The sequence below is a fragment of the Xiphophorus couchianus genome, chromosome 13 (genome assembly GCF_001444195.1).
Source record: "Xiphophorus couchianus chromosome 13, X_couchianus-1.0, whole genome shotgun sequence".
Lineage (NCBI taxonomy): Eukaryota > Metazoa > Chordata > Actinopteri > Cyprinodontiformes > Poeciliidae > Xiphophorus > Xiphophorus couchianus.
The window spans coordinates 9,707,447-9,735,087 of NC_040240.1; the positions used below are offsets into that span (position 1 = coordinate 9,707,447).

Here is a 27,641-nt window from a genome sequence, read left to right on the forward strand (position 1 = left end):
ATTCAATGTAACTTGGCCTCAATATAAATGCCACTGTTCAGTGGGGGCCTTATGAATTTGTTAAACAACATTACTGAAAAAACAGCATAACAGAGACGAAGGATCACACCAGGTAGCCCAGGGATGAAGATGTGGAGATGTTTACAGCATGGTTAAGTTATACAACATTATTAAAAATTTAGAAGCTCTTCATTAGCATTGTTCAGTCAATCAACTGAAGCTGGAAATAATATGGCACAATTGAAAACCTGGGGTAACTCTGGAGGAGCTGCAGAGATCCACAACTCGGATGAGAGTCTGTTCACAGAACAAATGTCAATCATGCATCCCAGAAATCTTGCCATGATGGAAAAAGTATAGGAAGATTATCATTGTTTGAAAAAACACAACAAAAAGTACTCCTATTTTCATTTCGTAATAAGCTACTGTATGTAGGAGATATATGACTACTTGCAAAACACAATTTGCTTGCATAGAAAATTAATATTGCACATCACCTTGAACATATGATTACTATGGTAAAACGAGACGGTGTTGGCATCATGCTGAGGGTAATGTTCTGCAGCGAAGCCTTTCTGCAAAAATGTGAAAACTGTGTAAAGAAATTTGTTTGTTTCAATTATGAACTGAGCACTAACATTCATCAATATATGCCAGTAAAATATATTTAACTATGTGGGTTTAACTCGAACAACGTGGACGTTTTTAACTTGCCGTCTCTCAGGTAATGTACAGTATACCCTTAGTGTATAACCTTTGCGTTGAAGTGCAATAATGCAGAAATGGACCTTTGAAGACACAGTCATATAATCAATGCTGTCTTCAGGAACTATAGCTCATATAATGAAGGTGAAATTAGCAACAAACCTGTACCCCGTCCTGAGATGTTACAACAGCATTCATTTAGAAAAGATGCAGATTGGTTTAGGTCTGTATGGTTGCTCTGTGTATGACTATTCAAGCACACTAAGTTGTTTCTTGAATGCAGTTTTATGCCTGTAGCATCTTATTTTACCACTTGGGAATTTCTGGATCCAAGAGGCACAACAATGTTAGTTTTATCTACAGTTATCTTTCACACTTACTGATCTATGCAGAAGCAAATTTTGGACTGTACACTAAAGTGCTTACAGTTGTTCTGTCACAGTCAAGTCAGTGGTAAAAAGGGTAAAGCACCTTTAAGGGACAAAAGTTGATTCTTTTGTTCCAAGACCAAAATCTAATCTTCACAATACAATCAACACAAAAAGGGAAGGAAGATGGCACAAGGAAGGAAGGCAAATAAAAAAAGATTAAATCCTGCCTTTTTTCTTAACCCTATCATTGCAGTCCCTAGCTGCATGACACACTGTAGTTTTCCATTTTGTAAAGTTACACATCGTCATGTTTAAATTCATGCATATACTATTTTATTTTGGGTGAAGTTCAAGGAAGATTTTTAAGCGCCGAGGAGCGGTTAGACAACTTGTCTTTGCAGCATGAAGACTCATTAGGCACCCACCTCCTTGTGCTTTCTCCCAGCATCTGTTTATCTGGACCCTTAGGAAGACAAAAGGACAAGAAGTGTCGGCACATCATAGACACAGTCCTGTTATTTCTAGGAGAGTGGACACTGCACACTGACCTGAAAGTGACCCCATTACCCTATACCCCCTCCCAAGCGACTTTAGTTGCACTTGGCTATACCATCTGACAACATATTGTTAACCCGGTCATCCTATTAGTTCCTATTTGTGTGTCAGTGTTGAATATGTGAACATGTTTTCACTCAACCAAGAAGAAACGTGTTGAGCCAAAGGCCCTAAACTAAAAAGAACAGCCACACTTTTCCTCAAAACCATCCATCCATCCTCCGCAAGAGACACCCCCACATCGGCCCAGCTTGTCCACTTCAGCACCCCCATCCTCCACCACCCACTCAGACTCAAGACCCACCACATGGTCATTGATGAAAGAGGCCCTCCTCCAGGAATCAAATGAGCTGGAAGGACATCAAGCAGCCGGGTTGCCCCATGCTCGGCTCTCCTCAGCCGGGCCGGCGCTTGGGTCTCGCCCACCCTCCTCGGCTGCCATCATCCAAGCTTCTACAACTACACTGTGTGGGCCCGAGAAGGGGGAGGTTAATGAAGCATGGGCAGGGAATTACACTAACGTTAACCGGCAGATGTCCTATATTGTGCCAAACTACAATAAACAATATGGCTGCCTCTGGTACATTTGCATCAGAAAAGGAGGGGACCTCCGAAAGCCATGTTTTGACTGATTCTTGCAGTGGGGTGACTTTTTTTTTTTTAAATGCTTTTCCTCCTTTTATTTATTCAGTGTCTAACAATGCTCCTATTTTTATTTCCCATTAGTGATGTTTACGGCCTTAGACAAAAATCCACATCAGATGTAGCAAATATTTTTCTACCTTTAACCATGCTGTTAGATATAATATCAATAACATAGCATGTAACCAATATTATACAATGACAGCTACGTTATGTTTTGTTGGGATTTTACATGACAAACCACACAAAGTAGGCAAAATGCTTACAATGAAAAATCTGTGAAGCGTTGAATTAATTTGTGCTCAATACTTTCTGTTCTGATACCTATTAAAAATGCAACCAACTGCCTTTTAAGGTCACATAATTAGTAAATTCAGTCCACTCCTGTGCATTTTATTGTGAGTACAACTACAGCTCTGATGGCATCTGAGTTTTTTTAGAGGACATAAATGAACAACAAAGGAACACACAAGACAGGTCGGGGAGAAAGTTGGGAAAAAGTTTAAAGCAAACCAAACTCTAAAACCTTTTAAAAGATTTGAACATCTCACAAGACTCCAAATGTACCACCACTTGGTCGTCCATCTAAAGCTTGACAGGAGAACATTATGTAGAAAAACATTCAAAAGTCATGTGATAATTTAGAGGCAGCCACAGAAATCCTTATCTCATGAAAGAATCTGTCCTCTGGATATGTAATAGTTGTGCAATTCACAGATCTGTCCTTTATGGAAGATTGTCCAAAAGAAAACAATCGCTGAGTCAAAGAAGGCCATTTGCAGTTTAGCACAAGCCATGAAGAGAACACAACCAAACATATTTTTAACCTACATTAAGATTGCTATACATGATTGCAAATTAACACTTAGTCTCATTGTGAACACACCATCCCCACTGAAAGACAGGGTGGGGGCATCATCATAATGTGGAGGTTCTTCAGCAGGGACAGCGAGGCCGGTCACAGGAAGATGGAAGGAGAAATCCTGGGAGGCTACAAAACTTTTGACTAGGGTCATTGTTGCAGTTCATTATGCACAACTTTGTTTGGCTATCGCAATACAAAAAATGCAAATAAAATGCATAGAAGTTTGTAATGGGACAATGTGGAAAAGCTGAAAGGATAGAAATACTTCTACAAGGCACTGTAAGTGATTCTTTAAAGAAGGGCAGGAAAACTTGGATTGTTAACATTTAAGAGTCACACTCATGAGATAATTAGTGTTTACGAGGAAATGCTGTTGAAAGGAAGCACGGTGAAATGACTATTTAAAGGAGAGAGGAACTGATGGGTGGGGGAATGCTATTGTGTCAGCCCCCCATGATACATGCACACAAACACTCATGCACACAAAGTGACCAACTGCCTGCCTCCGTTCTATGGCCCTGTCTGTCTGCTGGCCTTCTCTGTGGGTCATGGCTGGATGGAGATGCAGAAAGGAAGGTCTGTTTTTGCATCCTGTTCTTGGTCACACATACGCACATGCTAGCACACAGACCAGTGAGCCTCCTTCTCCCCACAAAAACACCCATACGATAGCACAGATATGGCATTTTTCTGTTTGTTTGTGTATAGCAGCACGACAATAATCACATCCAGAGTTGCGTAGTGTGACCAAAACAGCAGCCAGCCCAGTACCATTTGCTGATCATTTTTGCTTGAGTGCGCAGACCCCTTTCCTTTGACTCACACGCCAGCTGGTGGGCTACTGAATAGAGTTGTGGGCTCAGGTCCATGTCACTTGTGGGGTCTCGGTGTGGAGCTTTGAGGTGGTTTACGGGGTGTACATCTGTAACAAGAATGTGTTTCTTGAAGAAAAGCAGATTACAGAGACTGTGAGAGAGCAAGAGATCAGTTGAACTCTTTGGTTTTTCTTTGTCAAAACTACCTGCAATAACTTATTTGTTTATAGGTGTTGGACCTGTTTGAGAGTATTTCGGTCAGGACAAGTCTGAGCTAGTTTCGACACTGTTCATTCGTTTTCACAACAATTGACTTTGAAAGTTCGTCATAAATGTGGTGCCTATGCTGCAGCCGTTTGAGGTCAGATTTTGGGCATATAAAGAAAGCAAGCACCAATTAACTAAAGAAGGACAGCTGCTTAGTAACAGAGATCTGTGCTTGCACAAAGCAGGGGCCTCTTTCTGACGCTGGTGTATGTGTGTGTGTCAGTTATCAAACATCTGCCACAGTCGATGAGAAAAGACACGGGCCTCTTCATGTTAACTCTCTCACTCCCAGACTGTCTTAGCTTTTATTTTGAAGTTCAGCCGTTAAGTTGTTGTCTATCAGGCCTTTTTATTGTTGAATACTTTGCTGCACAGCAGAAACCACATTGTTTCAGAGGGTTTTTGAAGATACCTGTTGCTAGCATTCAAATTGAACAGCTCACACTGAATCACTCAAACCTGCACATGTAAACAATTATCTAACACCAAACATCTGGTGTGTGCTGTGAACCTTAAACATAGACTAGTATAGTGGTTCTAAAACTTATAATTACCAGTCTAGTACATACTAACTTTTCTAAGTAACACCATATTGGGGGGTCACAAAAAAAAGAAAACATTTGGAGCCTTTGGCACTTCATCTTTTATAGAAAGATGCAACAATTCCAGTGGGAAAGGTTTATTTTCCACTAACCATGACTTCAAATCCAATATGGCTGCCATGCACATAAAACTCAGAGAAAGCCAGAGTAAAAAGCTATCTAAGTGTCCTTTTAAATGTTTTATTAAATGTATTTTTGTTTTCAATTACCTCCTTTTTTAAGTGTCTTTGTAATATCCATAATCCTGCCACTTTCTCTTGTCATTTCGTTGACTCCCAGGATATGATGTACCAGCTGCTTCAGGGGCTGGACTTCCTGCACTCGAACCGAGTGGTTCACCGTGACCTGAAACCCCAGAATATTCTGGTGACCAGTGGAGGTCAGATCAAACTGGCAGACTTTGGTCTAGCCCGCATCTACAGCTTCCAGATGGCGCTCACATCAGTGGTAAGTTTCTTTGGCTGTCTGAACAGAAATGTTATCAAACCAAGCATTCCATGACTAACAACTGTGTGGTTTCTCTGGTTAGGACTTTAAAATAGGAATGCTCAAGGATGTAGAAGTTGCTACCCTCTAGGCTCTGTCAATCTGCAGTCACTTTTTGATTGAAAGGAAACATGAAATTGATCTCAAGTTTTAAAATAATAAATATTTACTTTAATATTTGCTTTCACATTATTAGTCGTAACACTTGACAAAGAGGGTACCCTTTCGAGCAACATCTTTTGACTGACAAAGACGCACTCCCTTGAACCCCTCCACATGTGAATTAGAAAATGTCTAATGTGTTAAGGTTGGCACTTCCAGGGCATCAGAGAATAGCTTGTAAGAGCTCCGCCAAATGATTGGGTTTCTCTGTGTAAAGTGAGAGTGAGGCACCACTCCTCCCTCCCTCTGTGGCCTGCTTCAGCAGTCCCTCGGTGGCTGTTGCAAAGAGGGATGGGACAGACGAGGAGAGACAAACACCCCTCCCTTCCCACTGTCGGGCCTTTGATGTCTAACTGTTGCACTCGAGGCTCTGATGACCTGATAATATAGAAAGGGACTCTGAAAAGAGTCATTGGAAGAACTTTGAAGGAAGAGAGATGTGACTTTGAAGATGAACGTGGGCAGCCACAGAAGCTCCTTACCTGAAAAAAACAAACAAACAAACAAAGAAAATAGTGTCACTAATTTTATGTCTAACATCAACAAACAATACAAATCTTCTGGACCTTACTACAACTCTTCATACAAAGTTGAACATATCTAGATTATCCAGGTTTTTTTTAGTTCAACATGTCAAACAATTTACATTCAGCATCTTGCAAAAGTATTTATACCCCTTTAAGTTCTCACATTTTAAAGAAAAGTTTCAATGCATTTTATATAACATATAAAATGTATTATATAGAATTTATTCCATAATTGTTAATTTTTACACTTATTCTTAGCACTCCCATCTGTTCCAGTGCATTGAAACACTTTGTCATCTCTCCTCTTTTAAAAGGTGTCAGGCACTCCATGTCAACTTGACAGAATTGACAGAAAGTCCTGGACATATTTGTAGTCGCCCTGTTAAAGATTTGTAAAAAGTCAGAAGATAAATTTTATTGTAGTAGCATATTCACATATTGACTGAATGATGTAGGAAAGTACATTATTGGACTTTATCCAGAAATATCTGGTACCCCTAAAAATATATTTTTTAAATAAATATTACTAAAAAAGAATCTTAACAGCTCACATGTCTGCAGAAAAGGTTGGCATCTTGAGGTCATCGAGTCTCTCACAACAACTATTACACACTACCTACTCATCAACCGGCTATTTAAGAGTGTTACCAGGGGCAATCAATCTTATTGTGAGTTTGTTAAACTCTACTGGATTTTTAAGAAGAGGCTAGATTGATTTTTTTTTAAGCAACAAGCACTCCAGGTGGTTGAGTAACAAATAAATTATTACGAAAAGCATGTCATATCCAGTGTTAAGCATGGTGGAAGATCTGTGATGCTGTGGGCCTCTTTCTTTAACAAATTCCCTGTAAACTGTTACTGCGCATGGCATCCTGCTTTGTATAACAGGAGCTTTTCAATCAAACTCCACTGGAAACTACTGATGAATTGAAAATGAAGCATCGTTAGGTCTTTCAACGGGTTAGTGGTCCAAAACACATGACTAACTCAACACCAAGATTATGCTACAGCAATAAAAGATTGATTTATTTTAAGGTTAGGTGCACATTGATCCTTGGGGTACCAATAAATAATGCCAGGACAATACACTGAAACGTCCAAAGCTTCCAGAAAATAAAAGTGCTTGCCCGATTATAGCAGGAAAGAAGGCCTTTTGCCAAATGTTGAGCAGCTGAAGTCCTATGTATGTGAGTATGGAAGGGAAACCTGCCAATTTATATCTGCAGTAGTTACTTTTCTCACTTCTTGTTGGGTGTTTAAAAAAAGTGGCCACAGAGTTTCAACACAGAGGCAAACTTTATTCCACAGTCCAAAACGTTTCTGATAGGTTCATTGATGTCTCGAGATAGCCTGTAGGGGTGCGTGTGTGTGTGTGTGTGTGTGTGTGTGTGTGTGTGTGTGTGTGTGTGTGTGTGTGTTTGTCCTGTGTCTCCGTACAAAGGGGATGGATGGATGGATGGATGGATGGATGGATGGATGGATGGATGGATGGATGGATGGCCCATTTTTTCATAAAAACCTAAAAGGGTGTATATGCATTTTTAACAGTTAAATCAGCATTTAATGTCATTTAGAAAAAATATTTCACTTTAAGTTTTAATTTTATGAAGATAAAACTTGCTGATTTGACAAGTTTTCAAAATATTAGAATCGTTTTAAAGAGACAGTGTCTTTAAAAAAAATTGTTATAGTAATGACTCCAGTCAATTATGCAAATCGAAATTTCTCTGAATTATGAAGGGTTTTTTTGATTGAGTTAAGTATTTTGTCAGGTATTTCTGTAATTTGTCACCATGCTTGATGATTCACAGCTAAGATTCACGGGAGCACATCGTTTACCATTGAATTTACATATGTGTTACACAATAATCATTGTACCTGTGGTTTCACCAAAGGGTTAAGTCTTCATTGTTTTTTTCTATGACTAGACGGGGACACTTTTTGCTGCTGGTTAAACACCTCCCCGGGAATTCACCATCAGGTCAAAGTAACAAGATACCGAGTCCCTAAAACTACTCTCAAACACCACATTGCACTTTTAAATGTGCTTTCATACTCATTCACATACTCATTTCCTTCCTCGGTTTTACAGATTGGGCCACAAAAATGAGATGGATGCGTGTGCGCATGCGTGTGAGTGTGTGTGTGAGTGTGTGTGTGCATTCGCAGAGCACTGCAATGTGAGCATGGGATCTTTGGTTCCAGATGAATGTTCCTGCGTCTGGAATCCCCCTGTCAACCGGACACACACACTCACACACAAATCTCCATTCACCCGTTCTTTGTTTCCTTTTGCTAATAAAAGCACCTAATCTACACTGCGCGCTGTGCGTATGTACACAAATACACACAGAGTTTAAGAGGATCTTCCCCTTTGCCCAACAGACCAGCAGTTACTTATTTAGTCACCTAAAGCCACCGTTACTGGTAGACAGATGGGCTTTGGAGAACTGCTGTTGCTTAAGCGAACTGGGCGATTTTCTCACTTTCAAAGTGATTCATTTAGGGCTTTTAGAATGACAAGATGGCTGAAGGAATCATTTGCATGAAGATGTCAAAGAGTCCCTCACCCGCTCTTTTAATGTTTTTTTTTCCAGTGTCGCTAACTGAAAGTAGCGCCGTTGTGCTTTCTGCTGATGAGATACCAACACTTCTCTTTTTGCAATGCAGTAGCTTTCTCACCCAGCCACATGCCTGTTTGTTGAGATGTAATTGACAAAGTGTGTGGTCAGCGTTTGCATGTATGTATTAAAAATGTCGGAGTGGAGTTTTGGTACTGCCATAGCTTCGGGTGACCTATGGCTCCTCCTGCATCAGTCACCGATCATGTCGTGTTTTTCCCCCCCCCGATGGGGAGAGGAAAGGAAAGGAAGACCACCCATTGGCTGGTATGAGGTCCAGATTAGGCTGCCCCGACAGTCCCTGTGGGATTGTTGTTTTGTTGCTGGTTTTTTTGTGACCCTATGCTGGCTACAGGCTCTTTGTATGGCTCTGAATGACGGGCAGAGAAAAGAACTGGATGAGTTAACTGATGCTGGTGTGTTGCAGTGGTTTGATTTATTTCTTATTGGAGCACTGATATTCAGTTTCCCTTAAAAATTTGCAACGTTTAAATTTTTTTACAGTTGGCATAAGAAAATCAGTTTCATCTTTGCGCATTTGATCAAAGCATTACCTAAACGATGACTATCCAATCGTCTAACGGTTGTTATGTCATTGGCCACAGTATGACTGTTTTGGATCTTTTGGCTCACCTCCAACTAAATTTGTACCTCTAAAGCTGTCCAGTAAAATCCTTGCTCACTTAATTACGTTGCACGTGAGTTTGATTAACTTATCTCTCTCAAAATTGTTAAACAGTCATAACAACTACATCAGAAAATTATGTGTTAGATCGAACAATATTCCTATAAATATATTTGTAAATATATTTGTAACGTACATTCTGCAATGCTAGTTACAGAAGGATCCTTGTCTGTGTAGAAAACCTGATTGATTATTTTGTAGCAAATTTGCAAGATTTTTTCTTACTCAGTTTCCATATTATTTTTGTGATGCCTAAAGTACTCAAACCCCTTAAAATTTTTAAAGTTAAAATCACAAAGCTTCTTTTTTCTAGTTTTTTATGTATATAAATGCAAAGTAGAGCACTACTGTGAATTGAAATAAAGAAAATTATGTACAGTTTTTAAAGTATTTTATAAATCATTCAGATTTTTTTAGCTGTATCAGAGTTTTCTCCCCCCGCCTCCCTCTATTTTGATACACATTAAATTAAAGTTTTGGACAAGTTTAAAGCAAAAATAGGCTTTCAACATGCCAAGGTGTGAATACCTTATGAAAATGACAAAGAGAGCATTATTCAGAGAAACCCATTAGGCCATGATCATTCTAGAGGAGCTCCATAGATCCACTGCTCAGCTGGGATAATCTGTTGACAGGGGCTATTATTAGCTGTGCTTTCCACAAATGTGACCTTTTATAGCAAAGTGGTAAGTAAAGAAAAGACATTGTGGGAATAATGACACAGGAACCTTCATTTGTAACTTGCTAAAGATAGTAAAGGTCTTAGTCCACATGCAAAACAATGTGCAGACATCACCCTGAATGCACCATCACATAGCCAACATGTTTCATACCTGTGGTAGGCTATGAGAAAGGTATTTTCTTCCACTAGCCATAATTAATAAGAATATGGACTGATCAAACTTAAACCCTGGAGGAAATGTAGAGCCTACAAAATGCTTGAGATGAGGGTAAAGATTTACCCGCCAGCAGAACAATAAGTCTAAATATCAAGCAGAAGCTACAATTGAATGTCTTAGGTTAAGCTTTACCAAATATGCTGCAAATTTAATAGCCTGTAATGTTAATGTCAAAAAGATCTGTTCAGAATATTTTTACTATTATATTCCAAGTGCAAGGAATTAATGCTTTGAATGGCAAAAATATTTCTAGCTTTTTGAATGAAGCCCCACTGCAGTAGATGACAGAGACGACAGAAAGCAACTGATGTCCTTATGTTTATATTTTACAACATAATAATTTCATGACTGATCAAATATGTTAAAGTCCCAGTTTAAATCAAAGCATCTTTGTGTGTCAGAATCCCACAACCAATCTCCATACTTCTTGAAAAGTAAGCAAAAACCATACAGACAGTGCACACTTAATTAAAAAAGGGGAATATAATGGTAATGTAAGCAAAGTAGGTCTGCTGTATATAACAAAGTCACCATTTTCACTTGTATCAGTGAGCAGAAAAATAATCGATACATTTTATAAGGAAGTTAATAAAAAGAAGCTGTGGTCCATTTAGGAAAGCTCTTCCTGTTAGAAGACGTTCAGTTAGGAAAGGAAACATCCTCGGATCTTAAGGTGACACAGGATTAGAGGTCAGGTGAGGTGCTGTGTTCAAAAGATAAACTCCATTATGTTACCCATGGGTGGTCCATCCACACAATTTGAACACTTGAAATTATTGTGATATGAAGTGGAAGGTCCCATGAATCTCATTAGTTTGCACTCCCGTGCACGTCATGCGCATGTGGTCGCTTGTCAAATTAGATTTGGGAAATCTCAAGGGGAATGCCATCAATTTTGTGTGTTGGCTATTTTCGTCAGACTCTTATTTATGTTATTTATGTATTCACAGTAAAAAGAATGAAGGGGTTATGTTTCCAGGCTAGATAAACTCAGAAAGTTTTCTTTTTTGTCTTTCTTCTTTACTCATCTAAAGTCCTATGTGACTCAAAAGCCAAAGGGAATTTCAACACTCTTCAAGCTAAAGCTTTTTGAGCTTTGACTAAAATGAGGCCGACTTAAATGTGATCAAATGAACCATTAATTATCACTGTATTTGTAAGCATCGCTCAGATCTGCACTGTCCCACTGCTGATTTCCTGTAAACTTTAGTTGTCTGAGTCTTATGTAGAGGAGTGAAATTGTTACCTGATTAAAGGTATTTTCCCAAAGCTTCCCCCCCCTTTGGTTCCTTCTGCTCACAGCCCTCCCACTGCTCTTACCAGAATAAGACACCCATATCTCAGACGACATTAAACAAATTGAAACCAGATTTCCTGCCTGCGCTTAAACAGCAGACAGGCTTTTACAACCCAAGAGAGGCAGTCTCACTCTGTGCAGTCCATCCATCCATCCATCCATTTTCTGTGCACCCTTGTCCCTAATGGGGTCGGGAGGGGTGCCGGTGCCTATCTCCAGCTACGTTCCGGGCGGGAGGCGGGGTACACCCTGGACAGGTCGCCAGTCTGTCGCAGGGCAACACAAAGACATACAGGACAAACAACCATTCACACACAAACACACACCTAGGGAGAATTTAGATAGACCAATTAACCTAACAGTCATGTTTTTGGACTGTGGGAGGAAGCCGGAGTACCCGGAGAGAACCCACGCATGCACAGGGAGAACATGCAAACTCCATGCAGAAAGACACCGGCCGGGAATCGAACCCAGGACCTTCTTGCGGCAAGGCAACAGTGCTACCAACTGCGCCACTGTGCAGCCACTCTGTGCAGTATAGATTGTTATTTTTGCTCTTACATACAACATTTACTTGTTTGGCTTTGCAGTCGCAGACTGTCGGCTCATTACAGCAGTGCAGATTGATGTGTTCTCACCTGTCCAGCGTTAAGTTCATCCTAAAAGTTATGCTGATTAGGAGCATTGTTTTGTCTAGGATGTTTTTACAGCTCATCGCTTTTGCAATACATTTATCTATCGCCCCTTTAGCGATCGGCGGTTCTGACAGATGAAAGCAAATCAAGTCTGCAATGGTGAGCCTGGATAAGCTGGATAGTTGTCCTGATGCTCAGGGCAGAGAGAAAGACAGGAAAGCAGGCAGCAGCAGGGAGATGGAGGTGGGGAAAACCCTTGCACTGCACGCAGAAGAGCACGTGCAGCTCACTCTGGGAATGTTTAGATATCTCCTCAAACGGCTCCATATGGGAAAAAAGGAAAAGTCAATCCTCAGTGCTTTGACTGCAGTCGACTGGAGCAAAGAGAGTGGCCTCAGCTTGACATTAGCAAACATGCGCAAAGTTCACGTACATATGATCAGACATACTGTGCTTTGCGAAAGTATTTCCAAACGCTTTGAAGTTTTTTGGGTTTTTATTTATTTATTTTCTTCATTTTTTTGTTTTATGTAATTTTCACAATTTACTTTATAAATAAAAATCCATAGAGTCCAGTACACATTTGTAGTCACGCACCTTTTCTCTGATGTCTCTAAGTAAAATCCAATGCAGCCAGTTGTCTTCAGGATTACATAGTTAATGGTCCAACTGGGTCTGATTTAATTTCAAACCAGCGTAGGGAGATGCTTGAGTGGTTTAGTTAGTAACTAAACCATATCTGAGTCTCACACAGAGCTGTTTGGTCCATAATTAAATAATGCAAAAAGTATGGCTCAACTGCAAACCTACATCAGTCATTGCTGTCAAAGTAAACTTAGAGGACAGGCAGCTAAGATGTGTGATTTGAGCAGCTGAAGAGATTCCTTGGTCAGGTGGGAGCATCTACTGAAGGGTCAAATATTTGCAGCTTACAGATCTGGCTTCACTGGAAGAGTGGCAAGAGGAAAACCGCTATTACAAGACAACCAGAGCAGGTGCTTTTTTGAATTTTTGCATTACGTCTCATACCAACTAGACCATCTGCTCTAGAAAACATGGTGGTGGCTGTATCATGCTGTGGGAACAGTTTTGCAGCTAAAAGCTGTTAAGAGACTTCAGACTGGGGGGAGGATTTCACCTCACAGTTTACTTTTGAAAACACATTTTGCTTTATATTAATTATTAATATCATTATTGCTTTATAAATACATTGTGATTGAATGTTACTCAAGTGTTAGAAGGACCCAGTCAAAGGCCAGTGTGACTGAGCTTGAGTTATTTTGTGAGGACTGCCATAGATCACTGTCTCTAGGTGTGCAAAGCTGGTGGAGACATAAAAGACACAAAAGGCTTAAAGCTGTAGCTGCAGCTAGAGGAAATGATTCATATTCACTCAGACGAGCTTACTAAAAATTCTCACCACACATTTCTGAATTTTAGTTGTAAAGAAAAGCATTTTCTCTCCACTTCATAACTGTGCACCACTTAGTTAGTCGGTCTCTTTAAAGGCTAATAAAATGCAATATTTGTGGTGGTAACGGGAAAAAGTTCAGAGGTGTCAATACTCTTAAAAGGGACTGACGGCTCTCTCTCTCTCTTTTTTTAACTTTGCAGAAACACATGTAGTGAGTTATGTTACACTTCTGTTCAGCAGCACACCCTCATGCACATATCATTTTTACAATTCCCTATAATGTATTCATTGGTCGCGGTGTCTGGGCCGTCCTCCAAGACAGTCGGGGCGCTGCATTGGTGTGCATGCGCTGCGTGTGCACACGGTCACCTGGATGTTACAGCCCAGTCTGTACCAGCATCAGAAAGGGGAATAGGAGGAGAAAAAGAGAAAAAATTACAGCATATATCAGGAATTTTCCAGCTAATGATGTGCGGATGTGGTAGCACCGGGGAGAGAGAGCCACTTACTGTGCTGTCTTTGTTTCATTCGCTGAGGGCCCCGTGCTGCATTCCTGTAAGCTGTGCATACTTTGGCAACAGTTGCAGTGCTCCCCCTTTTTTTTTTTCCTGTTTTACTGTATACAGTCTGTGTGCTGCTCTTGCACTTTTCCTTCTCGTGCTCCCCCCAGCACCCCCTGGTCTCCATCTATCCCCTCCACCACCCAGCCTCCATCTTATATTGTCAGTCTTTTTCCTGGCCTGGGGAGGCGACATTATTAGAGCTTTTGATTGTTTTTTTTTGTTCTTTTTTTTGTACAGAACAAGTAAAAGTAAGTGAGGAAAGTGAGCGAGGGGATGAAATAATGGTGTTTACAGCATGGCTGACTGCTGGAGCTTCGGGCCTCTCTGGAGACACAACATCACAGCCTCTGTTCTGCCGTGCTCTGAATTCGGTTTTATACTTATTATTAGGACATCCGCTTTCCCTCTCTATGTAATGCCCGCATTCATGCTTTGTATCCTTCTGAGATTCAGAGAGGAAGGGTTTAATTAGTGATGGATCGCTTTCAGGAATGTTGTCATAAACCAGCTGAGGGGATAAGGAAAGGATCACGTTTCCTGAACTTGGCTTTCCTTTTAGGTAGGGATTGAAACTGATCATGATGTGCATTGGTCATTTTAACGTCTAGGACGTATAAAACACTTTCTGAGTGTGTGCGTGTGTGGGTCTGTGTCCAGTGGTGTTTTTTCATCCTTGGTTTCCTCAGGGGGAATGTAAACATGGGCCCCCTGCCAAACTCCACCAACCTCAGCGCTGTGGCCCTAAGCTTCAGTCATCCTAATCACATCAGGTCACTTAAAGGGTCCTTCTCAATAGATCTGAGCTTTGAGGGGGGATAATGTCATGGGGGTCAAAGTATGTGGCCTTCATCATTTTCAACAGCTGAAAATATTTTGGTAGCAATGATTTAATCCCACATTTTCTACTGTTTTATTTTTTGCTTAATTCAAATAAAAACATTTTTATTACCTTTTCAGCAACTATATATGTCAAGAATTGTAAGATAAAATAGTATTTTATTCCAGTGGGAACATTATTTCTTATCTTTACCTGCCACTCCATTGAAAAAATAGAGATATGTGAGACAGATTCTGACCTTGGACCAGGACAGTACAGTCCACTTTGTTTCTTATTTAGAACTTGAGCCTCAGGCCTTAACATAACTAATTAAAACATGTCACATTTCTCAGTCTTTTTGTAAAAGTTTTTTTTTTTTTAAATGAAAAAGCTTTTTTTAGGACTTACTTGTTAATTTGGTCATTAAATCTTTGCCACTTTTCAACTTCTACTGATCCTAATCTGAGCAGGACTGACCTCACAAAAGAGTCTTCAAAAGTTATGCAATTTATTTTCTTCCTTTGGTCTTTCTGCATGCAGATCAAAAGTCTTGACAAATCCAAAAGAAATTGAGGAGTACTTGAGTTGTTGCTACAATCCTTGATCCAAGGGAGTGTAGAAAATACATTGCAAAATGAATTTTTTAAAAAAAGGTCAGACTTTATTAAAGAAAAAAAAAAGGAAGTGCAGATTGTTATGTGCTAACGTTAATCTTCAAACACATGGTGCAAATAACTTTCATACACTTCCAGATACCACTTGGCAACGAAACACATTCATCCAGGCAAAAAGCAGGTGCTCTCCAAGTCACGTGCAAGCCCTCACACATAACACCAGCCAAACGCCCCTGCTCACTCACACTCATGCGTCCTATTGTCATACCAGCCCATTGTGCTTGCACGGGGCTCTTGTAGCAAAATCCCGGATGTTGCAAAGCAGGCAAACTTGGAGGTCTGGCCCTGGAGGTCTGGAGGTCCTGTGGGGCAGGAGAAGCCATTTCCTCTGTCATGGGGTGCGGGAATGAGAGAACAGCAGTGCAGGCTGTGGAAGATCGTCCTGGTGGTGAGCGGGAGGATGCTCTCAGCAGAAAGGAATTCACAGAATGTTGTCCTTTTAATCTGGAGTCAGCCCTCACACACTCTTTCTCTCAGTCTAACCTCTTTGCTGCTTTTTTATTTTTCTCACTTGCCTTCATTTGACCTCTCTTTAGCTTTCAGTTACCATGCCAAAGGGAGCAGGGACGTCTGACAGACAAAAAGGGAGACTACAGAATGCAAAGCAGCAGCCTCAAATGCAAAACACTTTAACTTTTCCTTTTTTAAGGCCGCCGCTCTCTCTGTCTATGACTCATCTAGAGCATGCTGTATGCAGGAGCCTGTATCCGCTTTCATGCAGCCAATACAAGGGAGGGAAAACGGGAGTGGGCAACGAAGGGATATGTGAAGCAGAACAGAGAACAAGAAGGGTGAGAAAGGGAGACTAAGGAAGTAGGAATGCAAGCGTGGTCGGAAGAAGAGGAGGGGAACGGACACACGCAGAAAAGGGAACATTGCAGTTGGGGAATGTCCTTTTCACTGTACCACAGATGTGTTGTTATAATCATCTCAGTGAAAACAGTTGTTAAGCTGTTTGTTTAGGCTATGACTCAGATTATGCACCTCTTGTGAGAATAATAGTTTGAGATACCTATTTGGACAGACTTAAGATTCTGGCACCCTACAGAGAGTATGAAGCTCTCTGTGTGATCATAATCCATTCATGGATATTATAAGCTCACCAGCTGTTCGGTGCTGGCTCTTTATGCATTTTGGTCTCACAGTATGTGTTTTACAGACTCAAAGGGAGTTTTACAGGAACAGTTACAGGAGTAGATGCATTTGGAAGATTGAGGATAGCTCAATCCTCCAAATTTGGGGAAAACGAATCAATAAACATCTTTTGAGGGGTTTGCTTTCATTTATTAAGTCTGAATATCTCTCAGACATCTGCGTGAGCAAATTTATAGAATTCAATTTTCTGATATGTGGCCCTCCAAAACAATTCATAACTAGCCCCTAAAGGGCTAAAAGCATGAATGGGAACACATTTTGCTTTAGAAACCACAGCTGCTGATCATCTCAGTTCCTCTGAGAGCTGAGGTGATGCAACATAGTGGTAAAGTTGCTTCTGTCTAAACTTGTCTTAAATGGGCTACTTTGCATACACAAATATTTATAAACATGCATGTAAAAAAAAAACTTTTAAGCTGTTCAGGAGTTGCACATCATTATGGTTGCATTCTATTATGGAAACAATGTTCCTTCTTGCAGCAAACACAGTGATTGTTTGATTTTAGAAGTTTTATTATCTAAAACTCTAGCTGAAACAAATGGGGCATTGGGTTCAGCATGAACAGCTTATTAGGGAAGCTAAACCCAGCTGCTATGGTAAATTTGAGGTAGTTAATGGAAAATTTTTTGCTTCAAGAGAAGCAGATGAGTTGTAATCTGACGCTGGATTAAATCTTTTTGCATTTACTTTCCGTAGCCTCCCGTGCATGGGTTATATATATGCCTTAATCTGCACTTGTGGCTGTGTTTTCGAATAACTGTGAGGCGGATATACTCTGAGCTCTAGGTCTGTGGTTCTTCCTAGAAGGCTTTGTGTGTGCTCATATCAGAGCTGTCTTTTGACTCTGCTGGGTGTGAAATTAATGCAATGTGCTCGAGTCGTGTGCATTTGAGCTGCAGCTGCAAGAGTTTGCAGGAAGAAACTTATTTTTAAAATGCCCACCCTCTCTTCTTACCACAGTAACATGCTGCCATGTTTTAGCTGGGAATTGTCTCATTATCTGCAATAACCCACTGATACAACAAGTTAGATCCTATGAGAAAACAAACAAAGGAACCAACTGGAGATAAACGGTAAAAGATAATATGTAAATGAGACTGTGTAGCTTGAACTGTGGTTTAACTTCATTCATGCTTTTCTTTGAGGTTTCATTGTTTAAAGATTCATCAGTGACCCCTGCTATCAGTGTCTTCATTCTAGACTCGTGTCTTGTTTCTGGTCACATGGCCTACCCCCCACGCTGCATCTCAGCCAACTAGCCTCAACTTCCGCTCCGTTTCCAGTGAAGCAGGAAGCAGAGATGAAAGTATCACCATCTGCAAAATGCACCCTCTGGCTCTATTAATAGTGTCATTCAGTTTTTAAAAAACTGTGACTGAATTTTTTTATTTTTTATTTTTTTACTCTGTTGGATCTCTGTTGACCATTGGACTCGTCAGCACGCAGTGTTCCGCATCACTGCATTGCAAATGTTAAACACTTACTTTTTTGAACAATTTTTGGATCATTTTGATTTGCACAAATCTGATATTCCAAAGAAAAACAGTCCTGCTTCACATGACATATATGTGGCAGACTTAAATTTAATATAGATATTTAAAACCTATTTGTAGTCTCCTATGTTTAGAAACAGTTTCTAAACTGTCATGCCAGACGACATGTTAGTTTTTGAATTTGCTTTCCCATCAAAGTAATAACTAAACAGTTTCTGGGAAGATGAAAAAGCTATTGATATTTTTTAAAAGAAAAGAAAACACAGATGATAACATTAAAGACAAATTGGAAAGTGGAAAGCTTATTTTAGTTAAGTAAAAACTGACTGCAATGAACACCAGCCATCTGTCCATCAAGGACAAAACCCCTACAAGCTAAGAAAGAAGAAACTTTTCTTTGCTGTACTGCATCTCAAACAAGGTGGCAGTAATAGATCAGCCAGTTTTCCCTTCTCCAGCAGTAATTAGAGTTGGGAGGTCACAAGCCAAAAATCTTACCATTTCTTTTTATCTTAGGTTATTGTACCAAAGCAAAAATCATCACTTAATGGCTTGCACATACATCAATTATTTGTTTTTAGTAAAAACCAGATGAAAGTTAGGCGCACATGCTATGATGGATAAAAAAAGACAATACAAAAGCAGGGATGTGTGTGTTATAAATCATAAGTTCTATCAATTTAAGTTTTCCGTTAAGCAGTAAAAATATTGGAACCTAAATCTGTACAAAAAATATATAATATTTCCAAAAGTTGTGATTGGTTTGGTAACTTTTAGATCCTCCCATTAATTAAGAGATTAGGACATTGTTGGAGGGTGTGGTGGAGATGTTTGTTTGTCTAATTTCGGGTGCGATGACGAGCAGGTTTCATAAAATATTTTTGGACACTTTTTGAACTTGTGGTATCAGATAACTGGGTCATCGCATGGAGAAAAATAGAAGCTGCAGACCTCCCGTCTTAGGTTCCTTTGCCACATGTCTTTCCCCCCCTTCCTGTCAGAGTACTTGGGGAGATAAAGGCCACTAGAGCTGAAAAGATATTCTAAAAAAGATTAAATTAACTTTTGTTTACATTTAAGTTGTTTGTAAATATTTGTTATTATGTTCTCAATGTTTTTGCAAATTATAAACAACATAAATTTACCAAGCAAACAAGTCATAAACCACCCGTTGTCCTCCAAGGTTTTTTTTCTTTTTCTTTTTTTCTTTTTGAGTATTATAGTTTTTGGCCTTAAAAAGGCCAAAAAAACTCTGACAACCCCCATCGTGGACAGACATCATGGTTGGATGCAATGACCTGTCAATCAGCTTAGATGGCACCTGGGATTTCTTAAAATGAAAAAAAAAAAAAATCGAAAGGAAAGAAGAGTTCCCCCCTCTGAACCGTCACTGTTAGTTACCAAACAGAGATCTGTGATTTTTGCTCAAACATAATTGTATTAATTCTTGCAGGAACGAAAACACCAAGATGTCTGTTCAGTCTTTCTGTTCTTAGACAGAAAGTCAGTACCTTCTTAAACTAGTCTTATCAATGAGGTTTCTCACAAGGAGTCTGGGAACCAACATTTCTGGCTCGGATTGGCAGCATTGTAACTCTTCATTAGGATGTTGACAAAGACCTTCGGAACCTTGAAAATAGAGGAGCGCTCCATCGTTATCTCTAACCCTCCCTAAGTTCCTGCAGCGTGAAAGTACCATGAGCTTCACATGAATCTTAACCACAGCTGCAAATCGTAAAGTGGATTTTTTTCCCCCCCAAAGTCATACAAACAATTAAAAAGAAACTTTTTTACTAAAATTCCACTAGTGGTGTCTAATCAGGATCCAGAGATGGCCAGTGCTACCCTGGCAACCCCTCTAGCTCTTTGCCATTTGTCACAGGTCCACGATGTTATGATTGTTTGGGTTTCCATTTATTTTCAAGCATAACTGGTGAAAACAATCCTGATGACTGAAGTCTATTTGTCCCTCATATCTTGGGGTGCTTCAACATGACCCAAACATTAACCTCTGTCAGAATATAGTTCTGAGTCGCCAAGCTATTTGGTGGTAGAGAATAGCTTGTCTCCACCAACTGAGTACATTATGTTTTTACCTTCAATCTCATTGCCAGCCGGTTTTATAAACAGATTGTCATCGCTATGACACTCTATAACCACAAAGCTACCTCACACTTTCAAAAGCTGACCATTACACCACTGCCACGGACTTGTTGGCTGTTCAGAGCTGTGTTACTGTAGTGGTACTTCAGTACCATGTGCAGCCAAATGATTTAGTTATTTCTTCGAGCACCAGATATCTTGAGAGAATTTGGGTATAAAGAATGTGAGTTTGAACTTTATTGACCACTTGAGATGCAAGACGTTCAGAGCAATTTTCAACTTAAAACAGCATGTTTTGTAGCTCGCTGTGTTTTTTGCGTTGCTTGACGTCGAAAAACCCCTTTTTGCCCCTGGGAAAAACATACACAATAATGCATTTTAAAGCAGTGTGTAACACCCACCTCTCCCAATGTGAATGCCTTTGTCCAAGAATGCCCAATGTACCAATTTGGAAATTTTAGATGCATCAATGCTCAAACACACCTGAATAAAATAGTCGAATCCCGTCACCAGCAGTTATTCAGCACTGTAGAGTCCTGGTAACTGGCAGTTCATTTGAGGTGTGTTGGAGAAGAGATGCATCTAAAGGTTGCAGGATTATAGCTCTTGAGTACTTGGATTGGACCTTTACCTTAGATCTTTCAAAGATCAGATAGCAGGAAAGGAGAACTTTTCTGCTGTCGGTAAAAACATTGTGTTGAGAACCAACACGATGTTGGTTCGATGTAACACGATGTATTTACTGGTTTCATAAATTGATTATGAAAAAGAAATCAATGCAGTGTGTTTTGAGATAGGATATTTAAAACTGTTGTTACCTCATGATATATATTCAAAAGAATTTAAGCGTGTGTGCTGATCTAAAACAGTCTAGAGTTTCGTCACGGATGAACAAAACCAGTCAGGTTAAAAGTATCCGGGTGACACTGCACACTTTTTTCTTACAAGCATTTGCCTCAGAGCTTAACATCCTGATAAGCACTCTCCAGTCCTTGAAGAGGGAAACTGCAGCCAAATGCTGTTGGAAAGAAACACTACAGAGTTTAGGAAAGCACCTGGAACCAGTCCACTCTCTTACCAGGGGTCACTGAGTTTTGTCTGGAGGCTTTCCCTACTGTAGCTGTTAACAGAGGCAGAGGCTGCACACACAATCACTCTGAGAGGTCCCAGGAGTTTCAGGGACAAATTTGGAAACCACGCTTAGTGTGAAGTGACACAAAATGGCTGCCGTTAGACTTCAGGTGCGTTCAGGAGGTATGGTGAAAAACAGGAAGAGCTTTTTTTTTTTGTTTGTTTTTGCATGTTTTCTACTGCGTCTATCACATCAAGAATACATACATTCTGTCTGCATGTGATTTTTGTCTGTTTATAAATCAGCTTAAAGCATTGTGTGTAGCTGGTTGGCTGCTGTGAAAAATAAAAAAAAAACAGAGGCTTGTAAATCAGAGCTGGATGCATGTCCTGCCAGATATGATTTCATGTGTTGCATAAGGCCAAGATGGAGGCAAAAGCTTTTAAGTGTGCTACCTCTGTGTGTATGTGTGTGAGCCCGCATCGACGATGACATTTACCTAATGCTGCTGGCAGTCGATCAGCGTTCAACTCTTTGTGCTCTTACAATGAAGGCTCAGTAGTTTTTTCTGCTGTTTGCGGTGCAGGTGGTGACGCTGTGGTACAGAGCTCCTGAAGTGCTGCTCCAGTCCAGTTACGCTACACCGGTGGACCTGTGGAGCGTTGGCTGCATCTTCGCTGAAATGTTCAGGAGGAGGTGAGGTGTGCACAGAAGCAAACATGGCCAACAAGCCTCACAATTTAGAAATGTCTGTTTAATCCGCCCAGTGTATGTAGTGTTGATATCTCTGATAGGCTCATGAGAGGATGAGCAGAAATTAAAATTACAAGAAGGAAAAAAACTCAAGAGTGGGAGTGAAGGCACCAAACAGTGATTTTTTGTATCAGTACCAAATTACACTGCATTGGTAGCTGCTATATTCAGCTTGTTTTTTAAAATACTTTAAGACTGTGTGAATCCAACCAGTTTTATTCCAATATAATCACATGCTCCTTGGAAACTTGGTCAAGTGCCCATACTGGTTTTCAGTGCGCAACCTGCCCCCTTAGATCTACAGGTCCCAGAATACCGTGGGACCCATCGACATGGGAATACTTTCTGTAAAACGTGTTAAATGTCTAAGCACAACATTTTCTTAACTTCATCAAGTTCCACTGATGTGCAACAAAGAAAAATAGGTAAGTACAAAAATAAACTAAAACTAAAATTTATAAAAACAGGATGGTTTGAACAGAAATCCAATGTCTGGGAGCAGAGTGGCTGTCCTCCCACGTCTCCTCCTGTGTTTTCCCTTTGTGACATACAGTAGGTGAACACTGTAGACTGATTGTCTCTATTTATTACTTAATGAGGTTGAGCAGTAATTACAGTGTTGAGGACCTAATATGTTATGTTACCTTTTAAAGTAGTTGTGTGGACCATGTTCGGACAACAAGCAAATGCAACGCAAATCAGATTTTTTTTTTCCCCATATTGAAGCCATATTTGACTTTTTCGTGATAGTCTAAACAGACCAAAGCCAAAATTTTCCTCCTTCCTTCCTGTCCCCCTTCAAAAAAAAACACAATTTGTGCTGCTTTCTATAGGTGGTACTAAATTGGATACATATCCAATAGTTTGGAAAGCAACTGGAGTCTCAGTAAAATTATTTTGTCCTACTTTTATGTCGTCACCATAGGACATGCCATAATTCTGCACAAGCAGAAGCTAGTCATGGTCAAACAACCCATTCTCACTCCCAACTCGTCATATATTGACGCATGGGACGGTCCGTCCTCGTCACATGTTGACGCGCAGGGTACCCCTTTCGCGTCAATATGTGACGCGAGGTGTTTTACACTATGCCTTACCGTAATTTTTGCCCTAAACCTAACCAAATCGTTGGGTTTTGAAGGTTCGGCAGCGGTTACGAGAACCCTTCGCGTCAAAAATCCACGTAAAACATGTGACCTGCCCAAATCGTCAACATGTGACGCTGAAGGACCCTGCCCAAGTCGTCAACTTTTGACGCGAAGGGGGTACCCTTCGCGTCAATATGTGACGCATGGTCAGAAATTGTCCTAACTCGTCAATATATGACGAGTTGGGAGTGAGAATGTGTTGGGTCAAATACAGACGGAAACAATGGCTGAAAATTATCATTCTGATAATTCTGAACTTATGAAAGAAGTCTGTGTCACTGTAGAGCATCACATCACAATCCTACCACTCCTGGTTCCCATTGCTAACAGCTGTGCTTTCTTTTTTGACTAGCCTTCCTTTAGTCTTGTTGTAATCTCGTGACATTGTCGGCTGTCCTTGCTGAATAAAATCGATCCATAAATGGCAGCATCCATTATTACTTCCATAAACAATTCGCTGCTGTGTGACTCCAACGTTCTTCTTCTTCTGCAAGAATGCGGGTTGCTTTGTGGTTGTAAACCATTCACACAGAAGTCTGAATGCAGTATCATTTCATTAGTAGTATGAACGACCACACAAACATTTTTTATTTTTACCAAAAATTTGAATTGAGCATGAAGACCTGCTGTGTGAGTGTAGCTTTAGTCTCACTAAAACAATTAGAAAAAACTTTAACCTTTGACTTAAATTCATTTATTCAGAAGAGGAAAAAAATCCTCTGTTACAGAATAATTGTTCAATAAAGCTGCTGGTGGCACAATTATTGTTTAATCTTGTATTGCTTTTAAAATGAATTCAAAAAACTCGAAAAGTAAAGAGTAAATACATGTAAAAATTGCATTTGTTAGAGTTCGTAAAAATGTTCTATTTCTCTGGGATATAAATACAAAATGACACAAAAGCCTATTTCTTTCAACCACTGGTCACAAGACTAGATGAGGACCCTTATTCATCTTGTCACCACCCACAATGAGCAGGATTGTAACAAAAATTTAAAAAAAATTCAATAAAGTTACAGAATACAGTAAATAGTTACATCTTGGAGTCACTAAGTCTTCCTAGCAGGCATTAGGTGCCATCTGTGTGTTGTTTTTGGTGTGAGGCTGGGAAAAAGACATTTACTTCCTACCATAACAGATATGTTGCTTTTTCTAATTTTTTCTGGGAATTAACCACACTTTAGGAGGGGAAAAATGTGGAAACACACCACATAACCACTGCAATGTATTGTAGAGGGAGGTCCTGTGATCCAGTGGGCCTTTTCCTCAATTACTAACCGTGGGAACCTCCTAGGAGTGTGTGACATTGTGGAGCCTTGAGAAGCAGTGGTAGGCTTCGTCTATCTGTAGTGTAGTGGTCAAACCATTTCTCAGCCAACACAAATAATTTGCTTGACAAAAATAACCTTCCTCCAAAGTCGTCATGAATGTGGTCGGCACTATAGTTGTGGATTAGCTTGTGCAAAGACCCGTTGTGTTAAAACTGACATGAAGGCTTGCTGGGCAGTCATGAGGATGTGATGACCTGCAGGATTGGAAATTGCTCAGAGAGATGTTGTACTCTGCTTTGGTTGCAATTTGCCACAATTTTTTGTTTTTTATTTTTTGCTTCATTTGGTAAAAAGTTTCAAATAATTTTCAGCCATTTAAGATTTTTTTAAAATCCCCAAAACAGTTTATGGAGCTTTATGAATGTAGACTCCAATTATAAGCAATCCCTTGGACAACATAGGCTGCATTTTAAAAGGCTAGTGAATCATAGCATTACTAAAGCTAATGTTTTAATCATAGTTTAAGTTATCTTTACAGTCACTAACTGCACAGTGTTTATGTGTGTTCATTCCCCTGCTTTTGGAAAGTACCTCTTCTGAACCCAGAAGACCCAGAGTTTCCCTTAATAGCACTGACACGTGATTACTTGATGTTTGCCTTCACGCATTGGTGGTTGTCTGTTTCCTTTCAGTTTGAAATTAATTTGAATGTCTTTTACTTATAATAAACTCTCACTCATAAGGCAAATTATCAACACACTACTTGTCTTACACATTTCTTTAAGAATAGATTTAATACTGATGGGCTAGTTGTAGCATTCCTAACTCAGAGGTCATGAGAAGGGTTCACATTTTAAATTTGTGTAAACTAGGATGTTTGGGAATTCTTTCCACTATCTCACTGGTTAGGCTTGGACGTCCCAGCACTATATATAGTTGTTAAGTCTGTAGAATCAAAGATTTATTGATAATCATTAACAATTTTTAAAGTTTTATATATATATATACTGTATATATCTATTTTTTTTTTTTTCAAAATATGTATCAGTATTGAAAGGGAACTTAAATGTCCACCTTGTATTATGTCGAGTCCAAGCCATTTAACCCAAAAGTAGGAAGTGAAGAAAGTTTGAAATCTCTACAGGCTTCGTTCACTTTTGATTTTTAGCTTTAGATGGTCCAAACAAAGTTTTCACACAGTTTACACATTGAGTCATTTTGGGAATTTACTAAACCACTTATCATCCCCTCAAATGACACCTGACAGATGTTTTTGAGCAATAGGCAATCACATTTCAGTTGGCTTATCAAACCATTACAGTAACACAGGCTGGCTGTTGTGGTTGAAGCATGCAAGTCAAGATTCTGGTTCTTGGTCTAGGTATTTCAGTTTGTGGTTTAACGAACTTCACACTGGGGGAGCACACTAATAACGGATTTTGTTTTTACATTAGGAAAAATACACATGGACTTTTTTCATGTTGGAAAGAAAATGTTTATATTTATAACATAATCATAGAATAAAAACTGTTCTGTGCAAGCCTATGTAAAGAAAAGTGTGTAATCCAAAATAAAATGAGTTTGTTGGTCTATACTTGTGGGTGGGAGTGTGTGGGTGTATGTGTGTGTGTGTGTGTGTGTGTGGGTGTGTGTGTGTGTGTGTGTGTGCAATAGCAGATAAGAACTGTCGTTCTGGGGCAGGGCTTATTGCCAGGAGGAGCAGCCCTGCTTCCTTCCCCAACCGTCCTCTCACCCCATCATGCAAGCATGTGAAAGTTCATGAGCTCAAAAGGTCACACAGGGTTAAAACATTTTGTTTTCCCTTTCAAATCATACTTTTTTCCAGCTTTGCAAATTTACCTTAAGAGCCGAGGAGTAAAACTATTTGCCAGCCAAACTGCACCCACTCTCTTCTTCATTTGTTTTCTATTTTCTTTTATAATTTTTTTTTTTGTATTTCTAACACCAAGAAAGTGAACAAACATAAGAGAACCACTTTATATGTAAAGGTAGACCCCCAGAAAGCTTTGTCATATCCAAATGGTTCCCAGTATGCCATTGTGATGAGGATAAATGTGTATTCACTTAAATAGAAATTCCACTTAGATTTGTTTTCTATTTTCTTTTATAATTTTTTTTTTGTATTTCTAACACCAAGAAAGTGAACAAACATAAGAGAACCACTTTATATGTAAAGGTAGACCCCCAGAAAGCTTTGTCATATCCAAATGGTTCCCAGTATGCCATTGTGATGAGGATAAATGTGTATTCACTTAAATAGAAATTCCACTTAGATTTGCTGACATACTTAAATAAACTCCTATTTGGATTGAATTGTCTGTAGCTTGGCACTGTTTTACATTTGAGAATTAGAAGTGAGAGTTTGATCTTTATTATAAATTCTACGTGTAATCTATAAAATGTTCACACACTTGCTAATATCTGTATATTAGTATGAGAAATCTGGTGACTCGAAACAATAATGTTTTGACAACACCCCTATTAACTTGCGGTTTTGGTGACATTACCCACAGAGTGTGCAACGGAGATAAATGACAGACTGCAAAGCAGATGTTTCTGTCAGACATTTTAAGTTGGCGTCACGACAAATTATTATTGGCTCCTTAAAAGTCTTTTAAATGAAATTGCAAATGACACAAATTGTGTCTTCTGTTTAGCAGCGTACATACCAAATTAAGGCATTGAAAAATGCTGGATAAGGGATAAGATCTTACTGTCATCTCAAAACCTTTCAAAACTGTATCAGTTCATCACTCTGCACAGCACCAAAGTAAATCCAACTGTTCAGTGCAGTATTGTGCAGAAATTATGTTCACTGGATAATTTTTCCTGTTGAACCAAGGCAAGAATAATTTCCCCTTCCAAGTAGCACTTCAAATATCTGCTGCAATCCATAAAGCATATACAAACGTCTTTTACTGTTTCTTTAAAAATGTCCTTTTCTATATGGAGCTCTCTTAGAAACAAACAGACATTGTCTGAATCTGTTGGAAATTCCTCCTTGACAGCAGGTAGTAGACTC

General features: G+C 39.6%; 1 protein-coding gene across 2 annotated transcripts in view; it reads left to right on the top strand.

Annotated features, from left to right (window-relative positions):
• cdk6 (cyclin dependent kinase 6) overlaps window positions 1-27,641 on the top strand; it is a 44,208-nt gene that overhangs the window by 9,233 nt on the left and 7,334 nt on the right. For both annotated transcript variants that reach the window (XM_028036637.1, XM_028036638.1), the window contains 2 exons: window positions 5,102-5,269; window positions 22,013-22,122. In XM_028036637.1, coding sequence (XP_027892438.1) covers window positions 5,102-5,269; window positions 22,013-22,122 — 278 coding nt within the window. The remainder of the gene's footprint in view (window positions 1-5,101; window positions 5,270-22,012; window positions 22,123-27,641) is intronic.